The 27898-nt window shown below is 41.7% G+C and overlaps 1 protein-coding gene across 1 annotated transcript in view; it reads left to right on the top strand.

The window, feature by feature from the left end:
- Positions 1-968: 968 nt before the first annotated feature.
- Positions 969-27898, top strand: part of TBC1D1 (TBC1 domain family member 1) — a 116146-nt gene continuing 89216 nt past the window's right edge. The window contains exons 1-2 of the mRNA XM_063135867.1: positions 969-1058; positions 12409-12874. Of these exons, the coding sequence (XP_062991937.1) occupies positions 12458-12874 (417 nt within the window). The 5' untranslated portion in view covers positions 969-1058; positions 12409-12457. The remainder of the gene's footprint in view (positions 1059-12408; positions 12875-27898) is intronic.

Here is a 27898-nt window from a genome sequence, read left to right as displayed (position 1 = left end):
TGTTTTATTATTGTTAGAAGTGCAGCATTTGGGGTCCAATTCTCTCACGTGTATTTATATACAAGAAACATATGGAGAAAACACCTTCTAGGGGAAACAATACTTAAATTACTTTTTGATTTATGGTAATTTTACACCCCTATGGTGCATGAGCTAGGTGTAATTCGCATGTTGCCTTAAATTGGAAGTATTGTAACATGTTACACCGATTTTGCTGTAGCTGTGATAGTGGCTTATATTGAAAATCCTAATGGGTGTAAAATTCTAAGCATGTCAGTAAGTCCCACTGAAGTACTTACTTCTCTGTCAACACACTTAGGGTTGCACTGTGTCGGTTCATGCACACAGATGTGATGAGTTCAGTACTTGATGGCTCTTCCCTGAATGTGAGAAAACTGACTCTATTCAAAAGCATTGTGTTTTGAAGCAATGTGGAGGGGATATGGGAGCGGGACGGACTCTTTTCTCTTTGAATTTTTTGTGTTCCCCAGTTCAGGACTTGGAATTGTTCCTGAAGGCGGGAATAAAAATACTCATGCATGCATGCGTGTGTGTGTGCGAGAGAGAGACGGAACGAGATGTCTTCCACACTTGCGTGCCTATTGGGGCCTGTCGAAGGCCAGCACAGAAGCAAGCAAGCGAGCAGCAGCCCCTGCACTGCAGCTGTTTTCCTCGCACATGACTCGCAGCAGCCCGAGCTCCCTAATGCGGCGACACATCCAGGCGCTCTGCGTGCTTGTTTGTGAAAGGTGCTTGCTGCTGAGGAGGGAATGGGGGGGCGGGAAGCTGAGGGGAAACCGCGCTTCTCTACCGCACACGCTTCGTCTCAATTAGAGAGCACCTGGCTCTATTTCTCACCTTCTTCCCCAAGGCTTTGCTTGTCAGGCGACTTGGCCAGCCTGTTGAAACTTCTATTTTTACAGCTCTCCCCACCACCTAGCTGCTCTATTCCTTCCCTCACAGAAAGAGCGCGTAATGGCCCCTGCGAGACCGCCCCCCGCGGCTTGGCTCTGCCCTTTTGCCTCCTCCCCCTGGAGAGACGCGGAAACCGGCAGCAGGTAAGGCCGGGGGGGGGGGGGCGCGCATGTGCCGGCTTGTTGCTTTTGCTGAGCGGGGTTTGGCGTGGGCGGCTTCTCACCCTCGCCGGGTTCCCGGCCTTAGCGGTGCCCTCAATAAGAAAGAGGCAGGATGGCCGGCTGAGGGAATAGAGCGGCGACCCAGCGGCTTTTCCGCCTCAGGCTTGGACAGTCCCCTGCGAGAGCGAGCTGAGGCGGTCACGTACTAAACGAAGCAACAGGAGGGCGGCACATCAGTCGCTTTTGTCACCCTGCTGCTAATTTCCCTGCCGCCCCTTCTTGCGGCGGCTTGGCCGAAGAATATTCTCCATGAAGTTGGGCAGGGAGCCTGAGTTCGACTCCTCTGCCCTCCGTCTTCCTCCTCCTCTATCCACGTTGCACACCCTCCTCGCTCGCTCTCATCTCGATAAAACAAACCACAGACCTTCCTTTCATGGGAGTGCTGCTGCACACAGCCTGTGTCGCTCGGTAAGTGACTTTCTCTCTCCCTCTGTTCTTCTTAATCTCTTTGTACCTTGGTTGCCACATGGGGCCAGACTATTTAGCGCTTTAGGCAAGGCAAGCTCCTTGCACCACCACCCAAAAATTGCCAACTTCGATTCAGTTGTTCAGGAAGAGTTTCTGAACTATTATATTTTCCTTTTATTATCGTTTTTTTCTTCTTAAAACAGCTAATTTGTATAAAACTGTGTCCCTTAAAGCGCAGTACTGCGCCCCTCTGAGGTCTGCACCCTAGGCAGCTGCCTAGCTGGCCTAATGGTAGAGCCGGCCCTGTAGGGGCAATTTGATAAGCTAAGGTTGAAAAGTTTGGTTCTGAGCACCACTGCTGTTGATTTGGTGGGACAGCGAGGTTGCATGCTTGAGCTCAATCCAAAGACAAAACATGCAATGAAGCATTCAATTCTAGTGATCCTCCCTGCCTCATGATCTTATTCATATATGTCACCACTCACCAGCAGAATACCTGACACTTCGCAGAGTTACAAATCCCTTCCCCAAGGAGCCTACAATCTGCACTTTAGCAGTGGGGGAGAGAATAAGGAGGGGGCGAAATGCTGATGGCGAAAAGCTTAAAGATAACAGAAAACACGGTGAGATGCCGTTACACATATAATTAATGTTTCTTCAGAAATAAATAAAGTAGGGTTTCACTGGAGTGTTCAGTGAAGCTTAACCCCAAATAAGTATGCATAACATAGTGGCCTCAGACCAGATGTTAATAGGGATTGAGGAATGGGGTTTACTCAGCCACACTTCAGTTTTAAGAGATGACATCCATAACCAGCTTTGCATGCTTAGGAAGCTGCAGTTGCCAGATGGGAATATTTTAATGACTGACAGTGTTTGCTGGTACTGCCAGTTTGTATTCACAAACTTTTATACAATACAAATGGAGTTAGAAGGTTGGTGAAAACTAGGATAGCTATACTTAAAAAGGTTTATGCATGTATAAATATACACTACTGCATTTCTATACTGATTTAATTTCTTGTCCTATTACCTTATCTAAAGTTCTATTTATCTATTAGTATGGGCAGCCTGATATTGATGTCTGGTTGGATTTCACTGAAATCCCACAGATATTTGGTTAAAAAGATGTTTAATAAATTTACTGGTGAATGTACCTTCTGCCGCTTTATTTTATAAACACACACACTAATTTGCTTTTCAGCAAAATAATAATAATAATAATAAGGTACCCAAACTGCATACAATTAAAATCCATCACAAAAATACTAATTAATGTAATATGTCAGATGATATCTTCGGAAGGGAAGTTGGGCTTTGCTTTTTGTTTTTGTTTTTATTATGTAGATATCATACAAACGTCAAGCTTAAATGGAAGTAACTATGTGGGCAACTGCATTTAAATTTCCCCCTTTTCTAGGAAGCAGAGCATAGATTTACTTGGCAGTTCAGCTTGTTGAGATTGAAAAGCTGCTCCAAACTCACTTTGAAGGTTGTAATTTGTGCCAATAATGAATTGTAGAACTAAAGGGTGCCAACTTTGCTCATAACTCAACACAGTGCACATACATCTTGTTTATGTGTGATGTTCTTTTCTGGGATCAAGTGATAGATGGCCACTCTGCCATTCAGCACTGCAAAGCTCAAGATAAAATTTCAGCCTGGGATTAGGCTGCAATTTTGAAGTCCCAGTGATGCTATAAATTCACCTGTGTTACTGTTGACGGAAGCAGAAAGAATCCAGGAATAAGCATGTGATTTGGTGTCTGTTGTTTTCTTTTAAATTGCATGGTGATAATCACTTATTACTTCTTCCCCAAGCCACTCCATAATAACAAATCTTGTAACAATTGTCATCTGTACATGTGCATTGTTCTTGATGAATATTTTCTAATGGAAAGTAATCCCAAATGTGCTAGTTTGTCATGTTTAAACAGATAACATTTTTTTCTTTGAAGCTTGCTTACACTGTACTTAGCATTTTCGTACTATTATGGGTAAATAATGTCTCAGGAACATTGTTTCCTTATTTTTCTCTATGAACACATGATATCACAACAAAGAATTCCAATCTGTGCTCAGAATAAGCCAGGCAAAGTAATTAATACACAGCCCAACCTACTCGGGTTACAAGACTGACGTTTTTAAGGAGCTTGGAAATGTTTTTTAGCAATGATCAAAATGACTGGGACAAGAAAGAAAAAGAGGGAAATGATTATAGGGTAAGTATTTGGGGGTTATATGGATGAAGGAGTAGGAGCTGTTCAGGGTAGTTAAAATTACCCTTTGATTAGTGGAAGGTATGCCAAAACATTGGTATTGAATTGATAACAGAGGGTTGGGCAACTTGTGGCTCTCCAGACCAGAGGTTTCCAGTGCGTCACCCGCAGGTGCCATAGTAATAGTGGGAACTTCCAGTGGCACCCACAAAGCCCTCCCCCTGTTTTTTAAAAAACTTGCAAAATGATCGGGCAGCCTTTTCTCTCTCCCTTTCTTTCCTCTAGCCTTGCTCTTTGTCTCCCCTCTCCCTTGCTATCTAAACGAGGCAGCATATGATGTTTCAATCAAGCCCTGGTTTTGTATTATTGCTGATAGTTTGACATTGTTTTAGATATTCATTGTCTGCGTTTTTCTTCACATGGTTTTACACTTTGTTTAAAGTATTTTTTAATAGTTTTTAATCTTTGTAAACCGCCCAGAGAGTTTCAGTTATTGGTTGGTATGGAAATGCAATGCAATGAAATTTCCCCCTCCCTCTCAGGCTGTACTGTTGCTATTACACCACCACCATGGCCAGTTCTACACCAAGCAAGATAAAACACTTTGAAAACGTTTTGAAAACTGTATAGGGAGTGTGTCGTGAACCCCAACAGTTGTCAAAACTGTTATAAACTGTTTTAAAGCTATAGTCCAGTTCCTGCCTATCTCTTTATTTTAGTTTTGACTAGGCAGCCATTATGTGACTAGCCATATCTATGGTGGGAGCCATTTTTTGGGTGTCGCATACAGCAGTTTATCAAATTCCCAAATGGGTCCAAAAAAGTTGGGCCTGCTCCAGATGTTTTGACCTTCATCATCCTATCATCCCTCACAATTGGCTATCTAGCTATGGCTGATGGGAATTGTTGGCCAAACGTCGTGGAGGGTCCCAAGCTGTCTACCCCTGTGTAAACAGATGTTTTAAACATCTTTTCTAAAGCTACAAGGGCTAGTATCATAACTTTTGTTTAAAAAATTTAATTTGGGATTGATAAGATTAACAGACACCAGATTTTACCCTTGCCCGTTGAATCTGGGGATTCTCTGAATGCACAGGCAGGCAGACAAGGTGATATAAATTGTTCCATATGATAGGGACCTGGTTTAACTTACTTTTCAGATTTACACAATCAGGGCTGGATCTACACTATTGCTTTAAAGCTCTTTATAACAGTTTTATAGCGCTTTAGCGCAGTTAAAGCGCTTTATAACTGTTATAAAGCGCTTTAAAGCAATAGTGTAGATCTGGCCCAAGATATAAATCAGTGCCTGAAGAAAGTTAAAACGTGTGGAAGCAAAATAACTGCTTGTATAATCATGGGATCTTTGTTACAGCTATGTTATATCAATTCAGGAGTAACTGACTATGTAACCCAGGGGTGGGGAACGTGTGGCCAACTTCCATTATTGGCTATACTAGTTAGGGATGATGCTAGTTGCAGTCCCAACAACATCTAGAGGGCCACACATTGCCCATCTCTGGTGTCACCTATACCATGGCCAGTGCTTTGGGCTGATGGTGGATTCGGTATTGCAACATGCTCTGAAACTGACTTGAGTTTATAAGCAAAGTACTAACTTCACATACATATACAGCAGAGGAATTAATCCAAAAATGGCAATGTCACTAGATCTGTGATGGCAACTTATCAGATACCAAGATCCAGCACAGACAAGCCAGGTGCCTGAGATAGGTTAATGCAGAGGACCAAGCTACGCTATCGTGCAGCAAGATCATCATTACCATTTATCAGGTGAAAATGTGTGATGAAAATACATACATAGTAGAATGGTTGTCCATAGTTCCCAACATGGAGCTCATGGGCGCCATTGTGTCTGCAGACACCTCCCTTGGCATCCACCAAGCTCCCTGACATGCCTATTTTTAAAAACCTTAAAATATATATATTATTTTTAATTGGAAGGCAAAGAGAAGTGCCAGACGTTTTCAAGAATAAATCCGGACCCCACATAGGCCGCAGAGGTATTCTTAGAAAATAAAAATGCAAAATGGCAAGCAGTTCAGTGTGTAGGTTTGGGTGGTGTTGATTTGGTGTTTTGTTTACACTTTTTTGTGTCAGTTTTATCTGTATGTGTGTACATGTTTTTCTAAGCATCACCTGTTTGCCTTCTATGAAATGTTGTGTATTGTGGGGGCAAATATGTGATTTGGCATTTGGATGTTGGACCCACCTTGGATCTTGGCATCTTCTAACTTGAACTCAGTTACTTACCCAAGTTAATTGTCTCTGAGCCTCATCAGTTTGTGTTCTGTGGAATAGTTGTTGGAGCAGAAACCTCCAGAAACCTGTTTTTCTGGAGCTCAGACCCTACCTATTTATGTTCTTGAGCAAGTTACTGTTCTTTTTGCCTTACCAATTTACCTCCTGGGAAAAGAATGTTTTGTAACTGGCCGTGGCCACCATGACAGCCATTTTGTGAATGCACAAGCCCCCAAAGGCAGCCATTTTATAAGAACATCCACAAAACTCTCTCAAAATACCAAATGTGACCACTGGGCCAAATAGGTTGGGGACCCCTGCTGTATTGGCTCCATATTTCTTGCAATTCTGTTGACCTACTTTTCATTCTGTGATAGTCCCAGTCACATAATGTTCGAGTAAGGCATTCAACACAATGTGTTCCATGTGCAGTAGGGGCTGTAGAAAAGGTTACACTGGAACTTGTCTTTTGATCTCTCTGGAGATCATTCTGTTCTTTTCAAGCCAAATTAGACCGCTAGCAGATATCTAGGAGATGCAAAATTGATGATGTGTCTAGTCTACTATTTTTACTCTAGTTTGGTGTTATAGCGCTTGCTTGTGACTCAGTGAAAGTTTTTGTACTTTGAAAATATTTCCCTTCAGTTAATGAGCACATTTAATACTATTGAGAGTAACTGTTAACAGTTCATGGCCTTTTGAACTTTGTGAGATAGCAAGAGTGCCTTTTTTCATTTCACACAGTAATGTTCCTTTCAATCTCTGAGCTTAGCTGCAATCACAAATCCCACCATCTGTACTACAGTGGGGTTCCTAAGTAATGGCTCAGAAGTATTAGCCTCTTTCCTAAATAACATGCAGCACACAAGCAATCTCTTAAAACTAGACTAAAATAGGACACACGAGTTCAAATTTTCATGCAGCTACTTATAGGACAAATCTCTTTAAAAGGAATATTAACATTCTAAAAGTGCTTGGTAAAATATAAGTTCAAATGCTGGCCCGGAACTCAGAGCTTGAACACACTTTCTTTCTAAAAGACATCTGGATCTGACAGACTTGCTCATGCATAGATGGGGTATAAACATTCTTGTTACTGCAATGGAAAGGAAGGTGAAATGTGGTATACAGAGAGTCCAACACTAGAAAAGTGTGAACACGTTTACTCTTTCTCACAAACATGGAGCACGGACTCTAGTTCATACCAGTTAGTACAGTGCAATCCAAGGCACAGATTAGACAGAATGTTGAGAATGTAGGAAGGTCTTAATCATCATCAGTTAGGAGTGATAGAATTTGTAATGGCAGTCAGAAAACTAAGTCTGTAAAAGGGTCAAGCCACATATGCAAGGAATTTCCCTCTTTACCTTCTTTAACAGTACTCTGAAGGCGGGACAATTCCAATGATATCGGTGTGTGCCACTGGGAATACTTTGAGGAGTAGCATCTAAGAGAATTTTATTTAGATAAGGAAGATGGCATTGTGCAGGTGATTCTAAGAATTCTAAGAATCCAGACTTTCCTTTTTAAAAGGCATATTTCTGTTAATGGATCCAGAAATATTTTTGAAAAGCTGGTGACAAACACACAAAGGTCACAAAATGGTAAAGAAATACGAAGAAATCCAAATCTTTGTTTTTTCAACTTGTAAATCTTTCCAAAGGCTGAAATGTGTTTTCCTCCTCTTGCATTTGAGGTTAATATTTTTAGGGTATAATCCTTTAGACTGAAAAAGAATCCTACAATTTCCAGCATTCCTCAGCCAGCTGGGGAATGGGAGTTGTTGGACTTGTTTAAATGTGAATAGGATTGCACTCTCTGACATTCCCTTCTCTCTTTTTATTCTCTTCACTCACTCAACTACTTTCCTTTTAACTCTATGCCTGCTACTGTGCTGCTTCCAATTGGAATAGTTTTTCTCATAATTCATCAAGCTATCTTTCCCCTTAAATTACACTTCTGCATATTTATCTCTTTGCACTCACCTATCTCACCTTTAGTATGTTTCTATATCAGGCCTTATCACCAATTTAGCCTGAAATCTCTCTTGCTAATTGTTGCATGGGTTAGATACAGTTATAGGAGTGTGCAACTAGGCTTGCAGAACTGCCCTCCTCCTAACAGTAGCCTCTACAACCCCCTGAAAATGCTACATAGAGTGTTAGGGGACTGTGTTGAACAGGGTGTGCTGTGGGAAGGAGAATTCATGAAAATAGGGCATTGGCACCTTCCACCTGTCCACAGAAGGCAGATCCTGGTGGGTCCAACCAATCATCTATTATTCTGTGGTGCTAAATAAGTGGTAATGGAGAATAAAGAAGTAGTAATAGAAGAATGAGAAGAGGAAGAATATGTAAAAAGAAAATTAAGAATATGCAAGTAACCTTTCTTGATAAATATATGTTTTCAGAGGACTGCAAAAATAGATTTCCCAACCCTACAGTTCTTGTTACATGTGTTGGCTGTATTTATGCTAGTGTGTGTGTGTGGGGAAATAGAAGAGGTGGCATTCTACTTACGGTTGCATGATCTGCTAGTGGTTGCAAAAGCACTAGTGGAACAACTAGCACAAGCAACATCTAGCGTAATAAAAAAATGTAAAAATGCTTGTGCAATGGACTTGGCAAGCAGAATGCAATACTGGATTTGACACTTGTGCAACGATGAAAATGGGGCTTCCGTAATTGTTAGACACATTGCACCATTAGATATAAGCCACAATTTCTAATTACTTTTGGATATTTAATTTGCCCCCTAATTGTCTTATTTTTTGTGTATTTCTTATTAGCTTGGAGTCTAAGAGCGTGTTCAAACAACACCCTAAATCATGATGGTTAAGTGTTTTGAGCTATACATTATGGCTTAGTGTGTCATGTGAACCATGACTTAGTGTGTTGTATGAACCAGTCCTAACTATGGTGGTTATATAACCATGGGTTAAACACATTTACCACTTGCTGCAAAAGGGTTAGCAGACTAACCACGGCTTAGCGTGTTGTCTGAACAGGCCCTGAATCTTGCATGAAAGTGTTGTGGTTAATGCTGGTGATCTCCCAAGATGCCAATTTCTTATTAAGCATTTACATGATATAATTTATCCGCTGTCATAATTGAATCAATACTGAACAACTATAATGAAAATGTTGTAGTGCTATTAGCTCTAAATAACGGATTATACATTACAGCAGGTTGAGGATCATTTGAGGCTTTAACAGTCAGTGTTTTAATATGGCTTAATACTTGTCATACATTTGCTCTAAGAGTGAATTACTGCTGTTAATGCCAGATATCTATAACTAAACTATAGCATTTTGAAACACTGAAATCAAACACCATAACAATACATAGTTAATGTGTAATAGAAATGAGCATTTGGTAGCTTTCTATTATTATTTTTAATTCTGTTAATTGTTCGTTTGGACCTGTCATTCCAGTCTATCTTAACGGTTCGGGACAATTTACAATTCTTTGAACATAGGTGTCTGTGAAAGTAAGGTCTGCAACCTGATTAAATTTTAATTGACTAATCAAGTGAGTTCTAGCCAATCTATCATACAGGTAAACAAGAATAGTACTTTATTTGTTTTTAGATGTTGTATACATTTGTTATAGAAGGCATAATCTCAGAAGAGGAATTCTGCCAGTGTCTGAAAGATAGGAGAAATAATTTAAGATGGTGAAGATAGTATGGGTTATGAACCCACGTATAATGTGTTCAATTATGAATTTATTTTAAAGTGCAAATTTAAAGTTTATCTTAATCAGTCTAACTGATAAATTGTTTAAATGTTGCAGCCCTAGCTAAGACTCATTGAGAGTTTGGAAATATTGTTTTTACTTCAGATTCCACTTTGAATAGGAGTATAACAATATGAAAAAGTAATGGATTCAGCCTGAGTGGACTGTACTTCCTGGGAACTAAGAAGGGATTGAGCGCAATACCCATAGCTTCTGGTCACAGCCTAAAATTGCTCTTTTGGAAAGGCTTTGTTTAAGTAAAGCTTAGGCCTGCTTGGAAGACAAAGTCTGTGTGAGTTTCTGGGGTGTAGTACACCAACTTTGAAACATGATGGCAGTGGTGACTTTGAAACATGTTGGAAGCCTAGGCATGGAAAATCTTGAAAGAAGAGTTTAATATATGGACATTGCAGTGGCAAATGAAGAGGAGTCTGTCAATATGAAACTTTTCTATATTTGATTGAAGAAAGTGGGAGAAAATTCTCCATGCACATAGGAAATGCCATAGAGGATCAGTAGAAGCTAAAGGAGAAACCATCAATATGGTAAAGCACTTACCCAAAGATTGTGAGAGATTCAGTGACGAACAGAGAAAGACAAGGGATGACCAGAAACAAAAGACGTACCACGTGAGAAAACTCCATTCTTTCAGATATGGGATGTTATTTGTGTACAGAATGGCACCATCTTCTGGGAAGAAAGAGCAGTTATACCATAAATCCTTTGGACAGAGATCATTCATTGGCCCCATTCAGAAGACACGTTAAACCATGGCTTTAACCATGGTGGTTAAGCCAGAATGCCAGACTGTGTTCAGAAGACACTTTAAACCATGGCTTTAAGCATGGTGAATAAAGCAAAAAGCCTTATTCACTGCGGTTAAAGCCATGGTTTAAGGTGTCTTCTGAACGAGCCCACAGAGTGCATTCATCATGTCTACAATGAGTTAGGGAAATAGTCTACTGCCCAGGAATGAATGAGTAACTGAAGACATTCATGGGGAAATGTTAAGTGTGCAGATCCTGGGGAGACTGCCAGCCCAAAGAAACATTATTATAGCATGACAGTCCAGAGAGATCTTGGGCAATCTCTGCCAGAACAGTCATACATAAGATAAAAACAGTTCGCACAATATGGGACACCAGATACTGTATGTTCAGGTAATGGGCCCCAGTTTGTTGCAGCAGAAATTCAGCAAGGACTGGGACTTTGAACACACCACTTCATCACCTGGGTATTCTCAAAGTCATGACAAAATAAAATTTGCAGCAAAAACAGCTGAGCAACTCCTGAGAAAAGCAAAAGTGGCAAAGGCAGACCATATCTAGCACTTCTAAATCATTGGAACACTTCATCCCAAGGCCTAACCTCAAGTCCAGCACAAAGGATAGTGAGTTGAAGAAGAACAAAGACACTTTTACCAACAAGTGGGGGGCTATTATAGCCAGGGATTACAGGAACATCCTTTAGTGAACTGAGGAGACAGCAGCAACTGAGACAGGCCCTGTATTACAACCAATCAGATCTTCCAGGCCTAGAGCCAGGGGACAAAGTGAGAGTCCAGCTCTTAACACAGCCAGACAGAAACTTGCACAAGGCAGCCATAATTCAACACGATAACCCACAATCATATAAGGTACAGATGGACAGTGGATGAATACTGAGACATAACAGAAGACATCTAAGGAATCGGTCAATGCCATGAGACTGAATGAGGGATAAGCATGTAACCAGCAAAGGATCTTGCAGGATGAGACAAGAGATACAGGATAGTCAGGGGAGATAACTGCAAAAGAAGAGACCCTAGCAAGGTCACATCCTGAGTCTACAGGGGAGCAGAATAAAGGATGGCAACTGAAGGATGTCATCACTGAACCGACACTCTCAAAGTGGGCAAGTTATTAAGTGACCTGCATGCCTGAAACTTTTTGTGTAAATTTCCAGTTTATTTTTCTATTTTATTTTACTTTTCTTTCTCAAAAAAGAAGGAATATGACAATATCAAAGAAGTACTGGATTTGACCTGAGTGGGTTGTGCTTCCTGGGAGGAACCCAGGAAGAGATTGAGGGCAACACCCACAGCTTCTGGACTGAGGGGAGAGAGAGACCACAGCCTAAGAGAACTTAGTGGAACGGCTTTGTTTAAATAAAACATAGCTTTTATTTGTGTTAGTCTGCAGGGTGCAGTATACCAACTTCAAAAAATAGGGCATGTCCAAAATTTAAGTTCACTTCCCTGTGTATTCTTTGGCTCTGTGTTTGGACTTTTGAACAATGCTTAATGTTGATTGACCCCTTGCTTACATCTCTGCATCTTCATTGTACTTGGAATGTGATATGTTCATTTGTCACAGGCAAACCATTTTAGAATGACATACTGAAATCTTGAAGTGTTCATTCTTCTGCTTGTATAATACTCATAGAAAGTTAGGAACACATTATTTCATTCACATATTTCTTTTTTTTTTATTCCTTAGCAATAATTATTTTGGAAGAAATAAATACAACTAAATGAACACATTTTTTAAAATTATTAAAGGTTTAGTATGAAGGATTCTTACCATCATGATTCCTGTAGTAATGATGGGAAAGAGAGAGGTTACTAAATTATTTTATTAACTATGTAATTATATCTTTTATTTCAGAATTTCAAGTCTTCATAACTGAATTAGGTGACTTCTTGATGACTTAAAAATGGATCCCTTATCATTCATAGTTAAAAATCCTGAAGCATCCAGTGATGGCTCAATAGATTTCAGTCTTCATCTAGTAGGTTGTCTTTCTGTACACTCTCTAACGACTATGCCAGTACTCCCTTGGATCGTGGCAGAGATTCGGCGGCTCAGCACACAGTCCTTGAAGGAAGAGCCCAGCACCAGCCAAATCCGGCTTTATATCTCACCAGCAAGACTGAGATGTGAAGCAGACACAGGAAAAAGCCAGCAATGGGATCCTCTGATTTGTGCCAGCCTGTTTGAGTGTAGGCCACAGCAAGTTCACAAACTGATTCACAACAGTCATGATCCAAGTTACTTTGCCTGCTTAATAAAAGATGGAGCAGTAAATCTGCAAAGTACCTGTTATGTATTCAAAGCTGAGGATCAAACAAAAGTAAGTGGAATATTTTTATTTGCTTTCAAACCAGGAAAGGTTAATACTGTTTTACAGAAGGGGTGGGCAGACTTCTGGCTTGTACTTTGTTTTTTTACTAGAACCCGAGACCCACCAGCAAAAGGCATATATTTAAAATTCTGAGACCAAGAATTTGTTTTGGGCTCACAGTCCTTCCACACACAAATCCATCCCTGGCCATTCCATTCCCACCCACCCCTACCCCAGCTTTCTCCATTTAAGCAGTATAATTTTGGGAGGGAGTGTCATTTTGTTTCTGTCATTGCTAAACAATTAGGAGTCAGAAATCCTTGCCAATCTATTTGAAATCACCAAGAGATCTACCAGTACATCCCGAGAATAGATATGCTCACCCTTGTTTTAGAGGATGTCCTGCAAATTATGAAGGCCTTTAATTAAATCATAGCTTCTATGGTGTTTGAATAAAAACTTGGTTCTCTAGCTGAGTACTTACTTGATATAAATCCTAATACTGAACATATTATTGAAATCAGTAGCTTCTTATTTCCACCCAATTTGTCTATGACTGTGATGTCAGTATGTAAAGCCAACTAACCACATGCATATATCCAGCATCTGTATTCCCTGATTTCAAGAGTATAAGAATTACCAAGTAATACCAAATATATATGAATCTCAGCATTCAGTCTGTGCCAATATCAAGAAACAAATGGTGCCATGAAACTGGAGCAAACAGGACAATTATGGAGTGACCCTTCCTTTGCATTTCGCTTCTGCTTCTGTCATCAGAAGAATAGCCTCAGATAGTACTGTTTTCTATGAATGTGGCACTGGCAATGCATTTTGGGACCCATTTATACGTTGGGCCATTATTTTTCTATTGTAATTTCCTCTTCCCAGAGTACTGCAAACTGTAGCTTGGGGTGGTGGTAATGATGCAAGGATTCCTAACAGAAAATGTTAGTGAAAAATTACTTGCTTTTGTATTCGTATAGATTGTTTTACTATGACACTACATATACTAGTCATCAGCAGACAAATTATCTAAATCTCTGACAACTTCTACACCCTTAGGACCGACAAGGACCGACAGTATGGAAGTATATCAGTTTTGTACCTTCCCCAAAGAAGCCTGAAATTATATTAGATGATGATGCTATGAATTAATTGCTACTGATCCTTAGTCCCCCTCACAGAACTACAGCTCTCTGGGGAATTGCAATCAGGGCCGGTGCTACCATAGAGGCCACTCAGGCGGCCGCCTAGAGCGCCAAGCTCAGAGGGGCGCCAGACACAGTGCTGCACTCATGTGCGTTGGCTGTGAGCCGGTCCGGCCTGAGGATTCAGCTGGGCCTGGGCAGGCGAGATGGCGCCCCGCGCCCGCCCAGTCGAAGCAAAGCCAGGGACGCTGGGGTGGGGGTGGGGTGGCTCCACGTTCAGACTTCCGGAATGCGCCTGGAAGAGAGAGAGAGAGAGAATGTGTGGGTGAATGGGGTGCATCATGGGGACTTTGAGTGAATGCATGTGTTCATGCGTGTGTTTGTTTGGCGTGAGTGATGCTGAGTGTGTGTGCGCGCGTGTGTGTGAGTTGGGGAGGGGGATGATTTGGAGGTGATATTCCTATTAAATAATGTATTTTAGACTCATTGACATTCCTTTCTAATTTGTTTGCTATAATTGGCATGGTGTATTTCTTGCACTTTAAAATAAATTTAGCAGTTTCAAGTTTTGTGCTTCTTATTTTTTCCAGGTAACATATGTTCTTAAAAATCAAAGTTGGCGTTTTGGGGGGTGAAAGTAGCTCACATTGCCTAGGGCGCAAAATAGTCTGGCACCGGCCCCGATTGCAATGACTAGAAAACCAGTTTTTAAGACAGTAGTGTATATAAATTTTTACATTTTGGACCACATGATATTAAAGGGTATTTTTTTCTAGCCTATATTTAACTCCATAAATCACAGATTATGGGTATTAACCCAGATGTGGGGTCAGTTGATAGTGCCCAGACTACCAGGCTCAGATCTTCTTTATAATAGCTGTGATGTGATGTGTTCTTCCAGATGTGCTCCTCATGTCCAGAAATATACAGCACTTTTTCTAGCTGGCTTTCTTTGTTGATTCTTTATTTGCCTTGAGTTCAAGTCTTTTGAGGCACAAATGCAATGTCTCTGATGGTCTTCATCAGTAATGTCATGTTATGGACGTGGGATTTTCCTGCATAATAACAATAGTAGTAGTAATCCTATCAAATAGTAGGCAATTTACAATAACAATATTTATTACTGATCTCTGTCTCCCAAAATGTACCATTTAGATCTGCACTGTAAAAACATAATCATAGGATCTACTTGCTTCACTAGTTCTGGGAACAGTTTGACATAAATCCTGAAGAACATTTTTTTTGTCATAAATTAATAAAAAGGACTGTAGATTTTTAGTTGTCTGCTTTTTGAGGTATCAACTTAAGATTCTTAACATCGTGTTCTGGACTTAGGTAACACGTACTGAACATTTTCACACAGATACAGACATCAAATGGATCCAAAATGTATAATGGCTAAAGAACTATGATAAGAACTATTACAAAGCCCTTAAGCTTAACACAGATATTTTTTAAAAAATCTATTGTGTAAAATAGTCCTGTTAAGGAAGAAGTTCAAATCATTGTGGTCTTTGTTGATATCAAGAAAAACAAATATTCTTGAACAAAATATTAAACATTACTTTATTGTCCAATATGTGTTGAACTTCTGTCATAGTACTGGAGGTGCTTTGGAGAAGGTGCTTCACAGTGCTGCTTTGCCCCTGCTTTGGAGAAAACCCTGCGTTTTTGCTGCTGCGGGGTGAGGCAGGTAATCTCCATGGCAGAAGGGAGCATGGCTTTTCTGGTGGCCATTCAGCTTGCTTGGCACGCCTCATATACACTTTTTGTATATGAGATCTAGGAGCTAGTTTGCACTATTAAAATGTCCTGCTGGTACTTTGGGAACATTGCCAAAATGAACCGCTTTTTACTTTAGTAGCAAAAGTGCACCAGGATCAGAAGAAATATGCAACTAGTTTTGTGTCTTGTTTTGTGTTTCTCTGAATTATTTATTTATTTCATTTCATTTCTATGCTGTCTAATAGCTGAAGCTCTCTGGATGGTTCACAAAAAATAAACCCACAAGGCAGAGCATAAAGTATAAAATATGGAAGCTTAAAACCACAGTATAGAAGTACAACAAGAATAAAAACTATCAGCAATGCAGAGATTTAAAATACAGCTTTAACATAGCAGAGCTCAAAGGATAGGATACCCAAATGCTAAAATACTGGGAAAATACAATGGTCTACACCTAGCGCCAAAAGGAGTACAACATAGGTGCTAGGCAAACCTCTCTAAGGAGCTCATTCCACAACCAGGGTGTCACAACAGAAAACACCCTCTTCCCACCTAACTTCCTTTGGCAGGAGCTCATGGAGAAGGACCCCTGAAGATGATCTTCGTATTGAGGCAGGTACATATGGAATGAGAATCCTTCCATTAACCTGGCCCCAAGCCATTTGGGGCTTTGAACATTAATTCCAGCACTTTGAATTGGGTTCAGACATGGACTAGCAGCCAGTGCAGTGGAAAAGTACTAGCGTAATGTAGACTTGTTGCCCAGTCCCCATTAACAGTCTTGTTGCCCTGTTTTGGACCACTTGAAGTTTCCAGAACATTTAGTTGCCCCTCATGCCTTTTTGGACATGAAGGGAATTTCAAAAGCAGTTTGAGAGTAAGGGGCTGCTATTCAAAGAGAGTGAGGCAAAACTCCCACTAGGCAAGTGTGAGCTCTGGGGTACTCTTAAAGGAGCTCTCTCCCTCTTTTTCTTGAACCCTGGCAACAGTGTTGAGCATAAACCTTAACACATTGAGCATGTAATTTCCATCTCACTTTAATAAATTCAGAACAGGAAGGTGCTTCATAAATAAAACACATAATTGGAAACCATTAATAAAATAAGATAGGAAAGACCTGGCATTATCTACTTAACACTATGGCTTGGCTGGTTCAAATGATGAAGCCAAAATAGCGTGGCTTGGATGTTGGGATTGTGCTTTGCACTTGTGCATTCCCTCACACAGCCCAATTTCCCCCTCACTTTCTACTTTAGGCAAACCACCTGTTCTATCCCAACTAGTCAAACTTTGGTTGTACAAGCCATAGTTTGCCATCAAACCAGAATCAGAAATCTACTTTCAGCCGTGGTTTCTAATTCTTGTTTGGAGGTATACAATGGCAAACTATGGTTTTCCTGAATCAGAGAATGAGGGATGAGATTGCATGCTCCTCCAGGCCAAATCATTATTATTTGTGAATAGGGCCTATATCAATTTTAGACTTGGGTTATCAGATGAGAGTTTAACTATAAAATACAAGTTAATTCTGTATGACCATAACTTGCTCTCTTATTGGTGCCTTTAATCTCTACAAAAGCTGGTCAAACAACTTCAGTATGAGGTCTTCTTGCTTCAACAAGAAAACAAAATTTCCCAAACGTTTGATCTTTAGAATGCTATTGAAGTGTTCCTCTTTGATTTCTAATTCTCCAAGCATAGAAAGGAAGTATCTTGACAAAATGAGTATCCTGGCCTAGCTGAACAATAGACATATATGCTAATCAGCAGGCTATTCTGCAAGGTGTAGTTATGAAGTTTAATATTTCTGGAAATAGACAAAGAGGCAGGGGTAATATGCAGTTGCATAGACTTAACCGTTGTTTTGTCTAGAGGTGAGGACTATATAATATTGCCTAGGTATTCTGTATATAGGTGGGATATAAATTGAATGAATGAATGAATGAATAAATAAATAAATAAATAAATAAATAAATAATAACAATACCAATACTGTCAAGTTGCAGCTGGACTTAATCAGTTCTCTTGAATAAAGCAATTTTCAGTAAGGTATTAAGGTTGTCCCATGCTTTACTGTGAATAGCCTCAGTACTGCCTACAAACAGGATAGTTACATAAGTGACTTCGTTCCTGATTGGTTTGGTGGCTCTTTTCTTAAGGACGCCCTGTTTCTATTTCTGCCATGACTACCATTTTTCTAGTAGAAATGCGGGGGGAAATAACACCAATGAATAAATTTCTTAGAGGTTATACACAATCTGGCACAGAAAACGTTGAATGTTATCCACATTTAGTTCAAGTGGTTTTTCTTTTAGAATTTGAGATGTTGGTTTGATTGTTTTATAATTCATTTGCTCTTTTATTTTATTTTTTTGCTTCCCCCCTCCCCATTTTCTGAGGCTTTATTGCAGAAGACGGGAACTTCTGTCCCATCAGACTTGTGGCTTCTCTTCCCCAGTCCTTCCCACCCCCACACAGTGAACTGCCAATGGAGGAACTTTTTCCCCCCTATTCCTGTATTTCATTTCTGTACTAGGAAGCCTTTTCTCAGGGCCCAGTATGGAAGCCAAGTGTGTTGTTGATGAAGGAAGAGATGTATGTCCCTCCATTGGCAGTCCACTGTGTTTTCTTGCTATGAGCTGAGAAAGGGAAGCTTCTCTCAAGGTACCAGCATAGAATGTAAGTGAGCTGCCACAGAGAGATGCCCTGTTCCTATCCTGACAGACCCCTGCATTTCCATTTTCCCCACCCAGCACAGGAGGAAAGCTGAATGGAAGGCAAGTACGTGAATATGGGGAAAGTGTGTGAACGGGATCTGGGGGGTAGGATGTGTATGGAAAGACAGGGCGTGAATGGGTCTGAAAGAAAAGGGGATAGGGAGGGGGAGGGTGTGGCGGGAAGAGAGAACGAGAAGGTAAACGGAATTATGTGAGTGAGGAGAATGTGAATGGAAGGAAAGTGAATGGGTTAAAAGAGAGAGAATTGCGGGAGGGGGAGAGAAGGGGCTTGTAGAGAAAGGAAAGTGTGTGGTTTGGGTGGGCGAGGGGGATGGATGGAATTGGGGGCAGAGAGCGAGAAAAGAGGTGCCTGGCCCATGTTGGCATCAGCCCCACCATGTGCAGCCTTTGAGGGAATCCTGCTGAGGAAATTCAGTCCGGACTCTCCCTGTTCTCCACCCCTGCCTAATTGTGTTTTTTTATTGGAAAGCACTGTAAATGCTTCAAATCCCATATTAACTTAGTGTACGTTTGTCACAAAACATATTCTTTCACATACATGGATACATATTCCCATTCATTACACGCTTATTGTTGAAAGACTATTAGAAGTGCTGAGCATTTTGAACAGCAGGATAGTAGACTTGGGTGCAACTACCAGACTATATAGCCTGGCGAAGCTTGCATTATTCAGCTATAAAAGGCATAGCAAAGACCTAGTGAACTCCGAAGCATTTGTTGCTAGGTTTAGCTTCGTGACTAGTGATTATTATATAATTTATTTTTAATAAATTAACAGTAAGGATTTTGTAAGCATCTCTCTGTGTTAAAATGACCCAGTCAAGACATTTAGTTACATGGTTAAACTTACTATTATTTATATCATTTGTTTTGCAAATGTGAATTAAAAACTGCAAAATTGTCCGTTGGAATTACTCCATAGTTATATAATTGTTAGCGCCTGCCAGAATTACCCATTTTGTCTGCCATGAAATGCTGCATCACATGCATGCACAAAAATATAGAAATACTTCAAAATCTCAAAATAACAGAGTTTTTATCCAAATTTATAATGTTGGATTATAATGTTGGAGAGCTAAGTACAACTTGACAGTGTAATGTTGCCCATTGCTTCTGCTGATCCTGTTACTGAACATATTTACTTGGAGATCCAACTAACTCCAATTGAACCGGTTTCTAAGGATGCAGGATTGCAGCCTGATAAGCACTTGAGACATTATAGTTCTTCTTCGTGGTCTCTGTGCATCACACATATGGGCTCGGCGCCTGCGCGAACCCCCGCTTCGGGAATTTTTCATAGCTAAAAGGCATTTTGGGCCGGAAACCCTCCCCTCTCTACTGCGCATGTGCAGGAGGGTTCCCACCCAGAATCCCCAGTTCTTCGACCGTCTTGCAGACAGCCTCGTCGGGAACAACGCTCTTAAACGATAGCTAAGACTTACCTTCTTTCTCTTGTTATTAGATATATTCTCACTTTTTTGTCTATTATTCCTCACTTTTGCCTTTCCTCCTAAATAATTTTGTTAAAAAAATTCTTACTATCACTTTACCTCTTTCTTAGTCTTTACTATAATTCTGGTCCGTATGGGCCCCAAGGCCCCATTTAAAAAGTGTGCCCGCTGTGGGACGAAGCTGCCACCATCAGATGGCCACAACCTTTGTGTAATCTGCCTGGGAGAGGGTCACAAGGTGGACACCTGTACCCATTGCCAAGCCTTTTCAAAGCTCACAAGGTGGCATAGAGCAGACAAATTGCGGGCAGAGCTGTGGGAAAGGGCGCTTGCATCGGTTGATAAACCTGCAATGGCTTCTCAGGGACAGCCAGTAGCGCGTCCAGCTCCTGTCGAGCCACCAAGGATTCAGGCCGACAGACCCTGCCAGGAAACCCCTGCAACGCCAGGGAGATCCCTGACTGCCTCAGTAGCAAAAAAGCTAGCAAAAAAGGCACGTACTCCGAAGTTCGCAGAGATGGTGGAGCAAAAGAAGGCCAAATCGGCCAAAAGCCACGTTCACCGTAAAAATCGGTCATCGACGGCTGCACCATCGAGGGATGCACCGACACCTTTGATGATGGAGACGGCTACTATCGCCGTACCTCCTTCGATATCGATGATTGCTCCAATGCCGCCGCCATCTTTATCAGAGGGCGAGATCAGAGAGAGCGAATCCCGTCAAAGTAGAGAACCAATATACTCTACAAGGGGATCAGCTAGAGACTCACCTCAAGGAAACTTACCTGCCAATATTCAACGGCACGATTATCGAAGATCACCCACACCGCTCGATCATCGAACACAATATCGACGCTCACCGGATTCAGTCCGTTCGATCGATATCGAGAAGACCAACGTTATTTTTATACAAGGCGATACCGATCCAGATCTCCTATAAGAGAGTATGACGAACAATCAGAATACTCTCTACCACCAAGACCAAACTATTATTATAGAGATTGGTATGACGACCGTGATCGATATCAACAAAGAAGCCGGCTATCAACCCCTCGATATCGACAACCACCTTCGGCCATGATATCGGCACCAGAGCAAACTACTGAAATATTGCCAGCGCCACTACCTATCACGACAGTCGAACCCACAACTCGAGATCGACAGACAATACTCTCCATTGCAGAGCAAGCCACTGATATTCAAACCGTGCGAGTACCTTCATCTCCCGAAGAATCGGACGACTATTGCTCAGCCTTAGCTTCTGCTGTTTCACCAACTCCATCAATCCCATCACCGGATTCGATGGTGGAGGCACAAGGCTCAGTCTCACCATCCGAGGGACTTGCCCATTTTTCGGATCTTATCCAGAGAATGGCACAAGCACTGGGCATAGAAACCCGACAAACCTTAGAAAGGTTAGTCGACCCTGTTTTTGATGCAATCTATACTGAAGCATCAACACCGATTGCCATACCTTTTCTACCTACTTTAACCAGGGCAGTTAAGGAATCATGGAAGGACCCGGCAACACTACAACCGTCGTCAAAATGGCTCGATAATATGTACAAAGTCCTCGATAAAGACGCGGAGTTCCTTTTTACACATCCTCAGCCGAACTCCATTATTGTAGAATCGGCACAAGGTCGATCTCAAAGGGTACATACAGCACCAGTAGACAAAGAGGGTCGTTGACTCGATTTAATGGGCAGAAGATTTGACTCTACTGCAGCATTAAGCCTTAAGGTATCAAACTACCAGGCTACGATGTCCCGGTATCAATTATTTTTGTGGGATAAAATGATGTCTTTATGTGACAACCTAGGGGATGACCATAGGGAGCTAGCAAGAGTGTTCCATGCCGAGGCCACCAGGATGGCACGACAACAAATAGCCACAGCTAAACATCAAGCTGATTGTGGCGCAAAGACTATGATTGGAGCAGTCGCCCTGAGAAGGCACGCCTGGCTCAGATCTGCTGGGTTGTCACAAGAGGCCAGATCACGATTTGAAAGTCTCCTGTTTGATGGTACTGGCCTATTTAATTCCACAACCGATGAAGCCATGGATAATGTCCAAAAAGCTAGAATAACAGCTCGTAAAATGGGGCTAGGCCCATCTCAACACCATCAGCAACAGTTTAGACCAAGAAGATGGTTCAGACAGCCTGGATTCGCTACCACACGATACCAGCCTGAGCGACAACCCTATAGACAAGAATTTCAACCTCAACAGGGAAAGAAACAGTTTCCACCTGCAAAACCCAGATTCCAGCGTCGTAAGCCCGATTACCCACAAAATCGGCATCTTTGACTTCAGTTTCCACACTGCAACCACTCTGTTCGGCGACCGTCTCTCGACCTCAAGGAGGGCCTGGAATCGAATAACTACAGACAAATGGGTACTTTCCATCATAGAAAACGGCTACAAGGTAGAATTCGACTCCTTCCCACCCTTGGGAGTCCTGAGATCAACTACACCATCACCACCTCTCCTGCAGGAGGTCCGCTCACTCCTAGAGAAGGGAGCAATAACATCAGTACCAAAACATCAAGTAATAAAGGGATTTTATTCCCGATTCTTCACTGTCCTGAAAGCCGATGGAGGCATCAGACCCATTTTAGACCTACGCAATGTGAACACTTTCATAACACCAAAAAGGTTTCGTATGGTCTCGCTTCCAACGATCCTACCACTACTCACAGGAAAATCGTGGTTTGCTTCCATCGACCTCAAGGACGCATATTTTCATATAGCCATCCATCAGGACAGCCAGCGATACCTACGCTTCGCCATAAATCAAACAGCGTTTCAGTTCCGAGTTCTACCCTTCGGATTGTCAACAGCTCCCAGAGTGTTCACAAAGTGCATCGTCGTAGTGTGTGCTCACTTAAGAAATCACGGAATTCAAATCCACCCTTATATAAACGACTGGCTTCTAGTAGCGGACTCAAAACATGCCCTCCAGCAACATATAGCGTATGTCCAGGACCTGATGATGCAATTGGGTTTGTTAATAACTATCGAAAAGTCTACCCTCACACCTACCAAAACCATAAAATTCATAGGTGCAATCTTGGATTCGCACACTACCAGGGCGTTTTTACCAATAGAAAGAGCCATTACTATTCAGAAGCTAGCAAACAACCTCTCCAAACAGAAAACCACTACCACATATACAATCCAAAGACTCCTGGGACTGATGGCTTCAACCACCATGGTCGTACCGTTCGCAAAACTCAAAATGAGACGCTTGCAACTCTGGTTCACCAGGGCATTCAACCCATTACAGAACGCCAAGCGCACTGTTCTTTCCTTACCTTCGACGGTAACCAAATCCCTAAGATGGTGGACAAGCCAACGCAATCTACTGAAAGGCGTATCTTTCCAACCATCAATGCCAACGAAGTCGATCACAACAGATGCCTCAACAACGGGATGGGGAGCCCATCTCGACTCCCTAAGAGTACAGGGCACCTGGTCTGTGAAAGAGAGGAGGGCGCACATCAACTACCTCGAGCTCCTAGCAGTCCAAAAAGCCCTCAAGGCATTCGAAGCCGTGATATACAACCACCATATTCAAGTGACATCAGACAGCACAACAGTTGTCTTTTACATCAACAAACAAGGAGGCACAAAGTCTCTATCCCTAGCAAAACTCACCATACATATATGGGAATGGTGCATTCGACGCCGACTGTTCCTGACTGCGGTCCATATAGCCGGGCTGTCCAACACGCTGGCAGACAATCTCAGCAGGCACTCGTCGATAGTCCACGAATGGTGCATTCATCCGCAGGTTGTCAAAGAACTGTTTCACCTTTGGGGACAGCCACACATAGATCTGTTTGCGACGGAGAACAACACAGTGTGTCACCAATTCTGCAGCAGAGCAGGAATAGGAAGGAAATCATTAGGAGATGCATTCCTCCACAAGTGGAACAATCACCTCTTGTACCTTTTCCCCCCATTCCCTCTGATAACGAGAATCCTCGCCAAGATTATTCACGACAATGTGAACTGCATAATTCTGACTCCCTGGTGGCCCAGACAGAACTGGTTTGCAACCCTCCTCAACAGGTCACAGGGTCTCTTCCTACGCCTACCAATGAGGCGGGACCTTCTGTCCCAGAACCACGGCCGGATATGCCATCCAGATCTCGACACCCTTCACATGACAGCGTGGAGGCTGATCTTTCAATAGAGGATAGAGGCCTCACAGCTAAGATCCAACAGGTTTTGGATGCAGCACTAAAACTGTCAACAAGGCAGAACTATAACAGAAAATGGGCTGCATTTACCACTTTTGCCTCTGAACATGGGGTCTTACCCTCAAGCTGCTCTATTAATCACATCCTGTCTTTTTTTATTAATGTTGGTTGACAGGGGTTTAAAGGTTTCATCTTTAAACCCCTGCCAAGGTGTACTTGGCATCTATATCCATGTTTCATGACCATGTTGACGGCCTTACTGTTTTCTCTCATCCTACGGTTAAACGTTTCTTAAAAGGTTTGTTAAATCTGAATCCACCAGTAAGAATATTTTCACCTTCTTGGAGCCTATCAGTGGTCCTACATGCACTTTCAAATAAGCCATTTGAACCTTTAGCAACCACTGATCTGCGCCTCCTGACCTTAAAGGTGGTTTTCTTGGTGGCGATCACATCAGCAAGACGTGCCAGCGAACTATGTGCGTTAACGATAGATGAACCTTACCTCATATTCCATCTCGATAAAGTAGTACTTCGTCCTGATGCTCAATTTCTTCCTAAAGTTGTCTCCACTTTTCATGTCAACCAAGACATTATTTTACCAACGTTTTTCCAAGCACCTTCATCTCCGTTGGAGCGGACCTTGCATTTATTGGATGTCGGAAGGGCTTTAGCGTTTTATAAGGATCGCACTGCCTCTTTCCGTCAGTCACAACACCTATTTGTATGTTATGGACAAAACAAAAAAGGCTTACCAGTTTCAGCTCAGAGACTCTCTTCATGGTTGGTGCAATGTATTGTCCTAGCTTACCAGTTGCAGAAATTAGAACCCCCGACTTCAGTCAGAGGGCACTCTACTAGAGCTGTCTCCACATCCTCTGCTTTTCATCGTGGCGTCACGATCCCGGAGATATGCAAAGCAGCAACATGGGCCCGACCGATGACGTTTGTATCTCACTACAAGCTGGACGTCAGGTCGAGGTCCGACTGCTCCTTTGGCAGAGCAGTGTTGTCATCTGTCTTCACCTAAGGACACCAACCCTCCTCCGGTGAGTGAAAGCTTGCTAATCGCCCATATGTGTGATGCACAGAGACCACGAAGAAGAAGGACAGGTTGCTTACCTGTAACTGTGGTTCTTCAAGTGGTCATCTGTGCAGTCACACAACCCACACTCCCCACTTGGTGTCCATCATTTGTTACTAATGTTACTGTTAGTATTTTTTCAGATACACCTACAGGTGTCTATATCCTCAGACGAGGCTCTCAAGTCTCAGAAGAACTGGGGATTCTGGGCAGGAACCCTCCTGCACATGCGCAGTAGAGAGGGGAGGGTTTCCGGCCCAAAATGCCTTTTAGCTATGAAAAATTCCCGAAGCGGGGCTTCGCGCAGGCGCCGAGCCCATATGTGTGACTGCACAGATGACCATTCGAAGAACCACAGTTACAGGTAAGCAACCTGTCCTTTTCTACACAGAGATGATCAGTGTAGGAAAACGTTTATGTGTGTACGTGCGTTTTTCACGTGCTTTTCACATTATGGTAAGCATATATTTTAATATGTGGTGACCCTTAGTCACATTAGTTCCACAGAAAGGTTATTGTGCCCACAGAGACAGCTGCTTATATGGAACTGAAAATAGTATTATATCTCCCCTTCTCTACCATCATTTCACTTCTTTTTATCCTATAAGAGTATAGAACTTACAAGATACATTTTTTAATAAATACTGAACAAAGTCATGTGCATGAGAACCTTATCTAATTTGTATGGATTTAAAATGTATTTAACAGAATTTGCATATCTTTATCAATCTTGAAGGTGTTGAACTATAGTTAGTGGACATACTATTTCTCTAATGTTCTTATTCCAGAATTTATTATTATTATTATTATTATTATTATTTATTTATATAGCACCATCAATGTACATGGTGCTGTACAGATAACACAGTACATAGCAAGACCCTGCCGCGTAGGCTTACAATCTAATAAGTTGTAGTAAACAATAAAGAGGGAAGGAGAATGCAAACAGGCGCAGGGAAGTGTAAACAGGCACAGGGTAGGGCAAAACCAACAGTGTAAAGTCAGAACAAACTCAATATTTGAAGGCTATAGGGAAAAGAAAAGTTTTGAGCTGAGTCTTAAAAGCAGTGATTGAGTTTGTAGTTCTCAAGTGTTCTGGAAGAGCGTTCCAGGCGTAAGGGGCAGCAGAAGAAAATGGACAGAGCCGAGTAAGGGAAGTGGAGGTCCTTGGGCAGGCGAGAAGCATGGCATCAGAGGAGCGGAGAGCCCGAGCGGGGCGATAGTGTGAGATGAGAGAGGAGAGATAGGCAGGAGCTAGGCAGTGAAGAGCTTTGAAGGTCAGTAGGAGAAGTTTATATTGGATTCTGAAGTGAATTGGAAGCCAATGAAGAGATTTCAGAAGTGGAGTGACATGGTCGGAGCGGCGGGCCAAGAAGATGATCTTAGCGGCAGAGTGGTGGACAGAGACCAGCGGACTGATGTGAGACGAAGGAAGGCCAGAGAGAAGAAGGTTGCAGTAGTCCAACCGAGAGATAACCAGTGCGTGAACGAGAGTCTTGGCAGAAGAGACAGACAAAAATGGTCGAATCCTGGCAATATTATACAGGAAGAAACGACAGGATTTAGCTACTGCCTCGATGTGAGGAGTAAAGGAGAGCGAGGAGTCATGGAAAATATCCAGTAAAGAAGGTTCGATCCTTGTTGAAAAACTCTTGATTGATAAATATGAGACCCAGTAAGGTCAAGCTTGTAATACTGGAGTTTCATTTGTGTATGTTTGCTTAACCACAGAATACCTAATCAGCTTTGGTCAAAACATTCCTTCTTAGCCTTGTAACACAATCTTATGCATGTCTGTTCAGATGTAAGACCCATTGAATTCAATAGGGCTTATTCTCAGCAAGTGTGTGTAGGATTGTGATTTCAGATTCCAATCTGTAACTATCTTTACTGGTGTTGTGAAGCTGAAATGAGTAGGGGAAATTTTCATAATTGAGTACTATATAAGTTATTACTAGTAACTTAGAAATTTGAATTTATAAGACACACAACTTGAAATAATAAACAAGAATCCATGGGTCACACAGAAGTGCCTTATGGAACATTTCCCAATGGTTATTCCACAATATTTATTCTATTTCATTTCAAACTTCTGTCGATTATCTGTGAAATTTGTTAGGGCTACAGGATCCAGCTAAGTGGATTTGAATGCACTCCTCTTTTAAAGAACCCATGATGGGCTGTTGTGCCGTGCGAACAGCCCCAGTGCCGCCTTATTCATTTGAATTAGTCAACTTCATATTTTAAGATGTGTTAAAATACCACTTTGGGATCATTCTGACCAAATGACATTATTCTATCAATAGAGATTAACTTTACTTTTGAGGAATTTAGTCTACAGTTTGTTGGTTTCCAATTTAAAATTAATTGGCTAAAATGTATTTCTAGAGTAGTTGTACTAAAAAAACAACAACACAACTTTGATGGTAAGATGTAAAATAAAATAGAAAGTTCTAAGTCACCTAAGATTGCAGCCTCAGGGTTGTGTTTTAATTAAAAATGCAAGTACAGGTGTAGCATAGTTTTTCAAGCTGTGCAATGTAGGATCTAAAGAGCTTAGTTCCATTCATCATTTTTATTTCTCTGCTGATTGCTAAGAATTGCTTTAGCGTGTCTCTGCCAGTACAAACACTGCTGGTGTCTATATGGGTCTCCAATTACAATCCAAGCCTGAGAC

The sequence above is a fragment of the Elgaria multicarinata genome, chromosome 10 (genome assembly GCF_023053635.1).
Source record: "Elgaria multicarinata webbii isolate HBS135686 ecotype San Diego chromosome 10, rElgMul1.1.pri, whole genome shotgun sequence".
NCBI lineage: Eukaryota > Metazoa > Chordata > Lepidosauria > Squamata > Anguidae > Elgaria > Elgaria multicarinata.
Note: the sequence above shows the minus strand (reverse complement) of the source record. Positions and strands in the feature narration are given on the sequence as shown.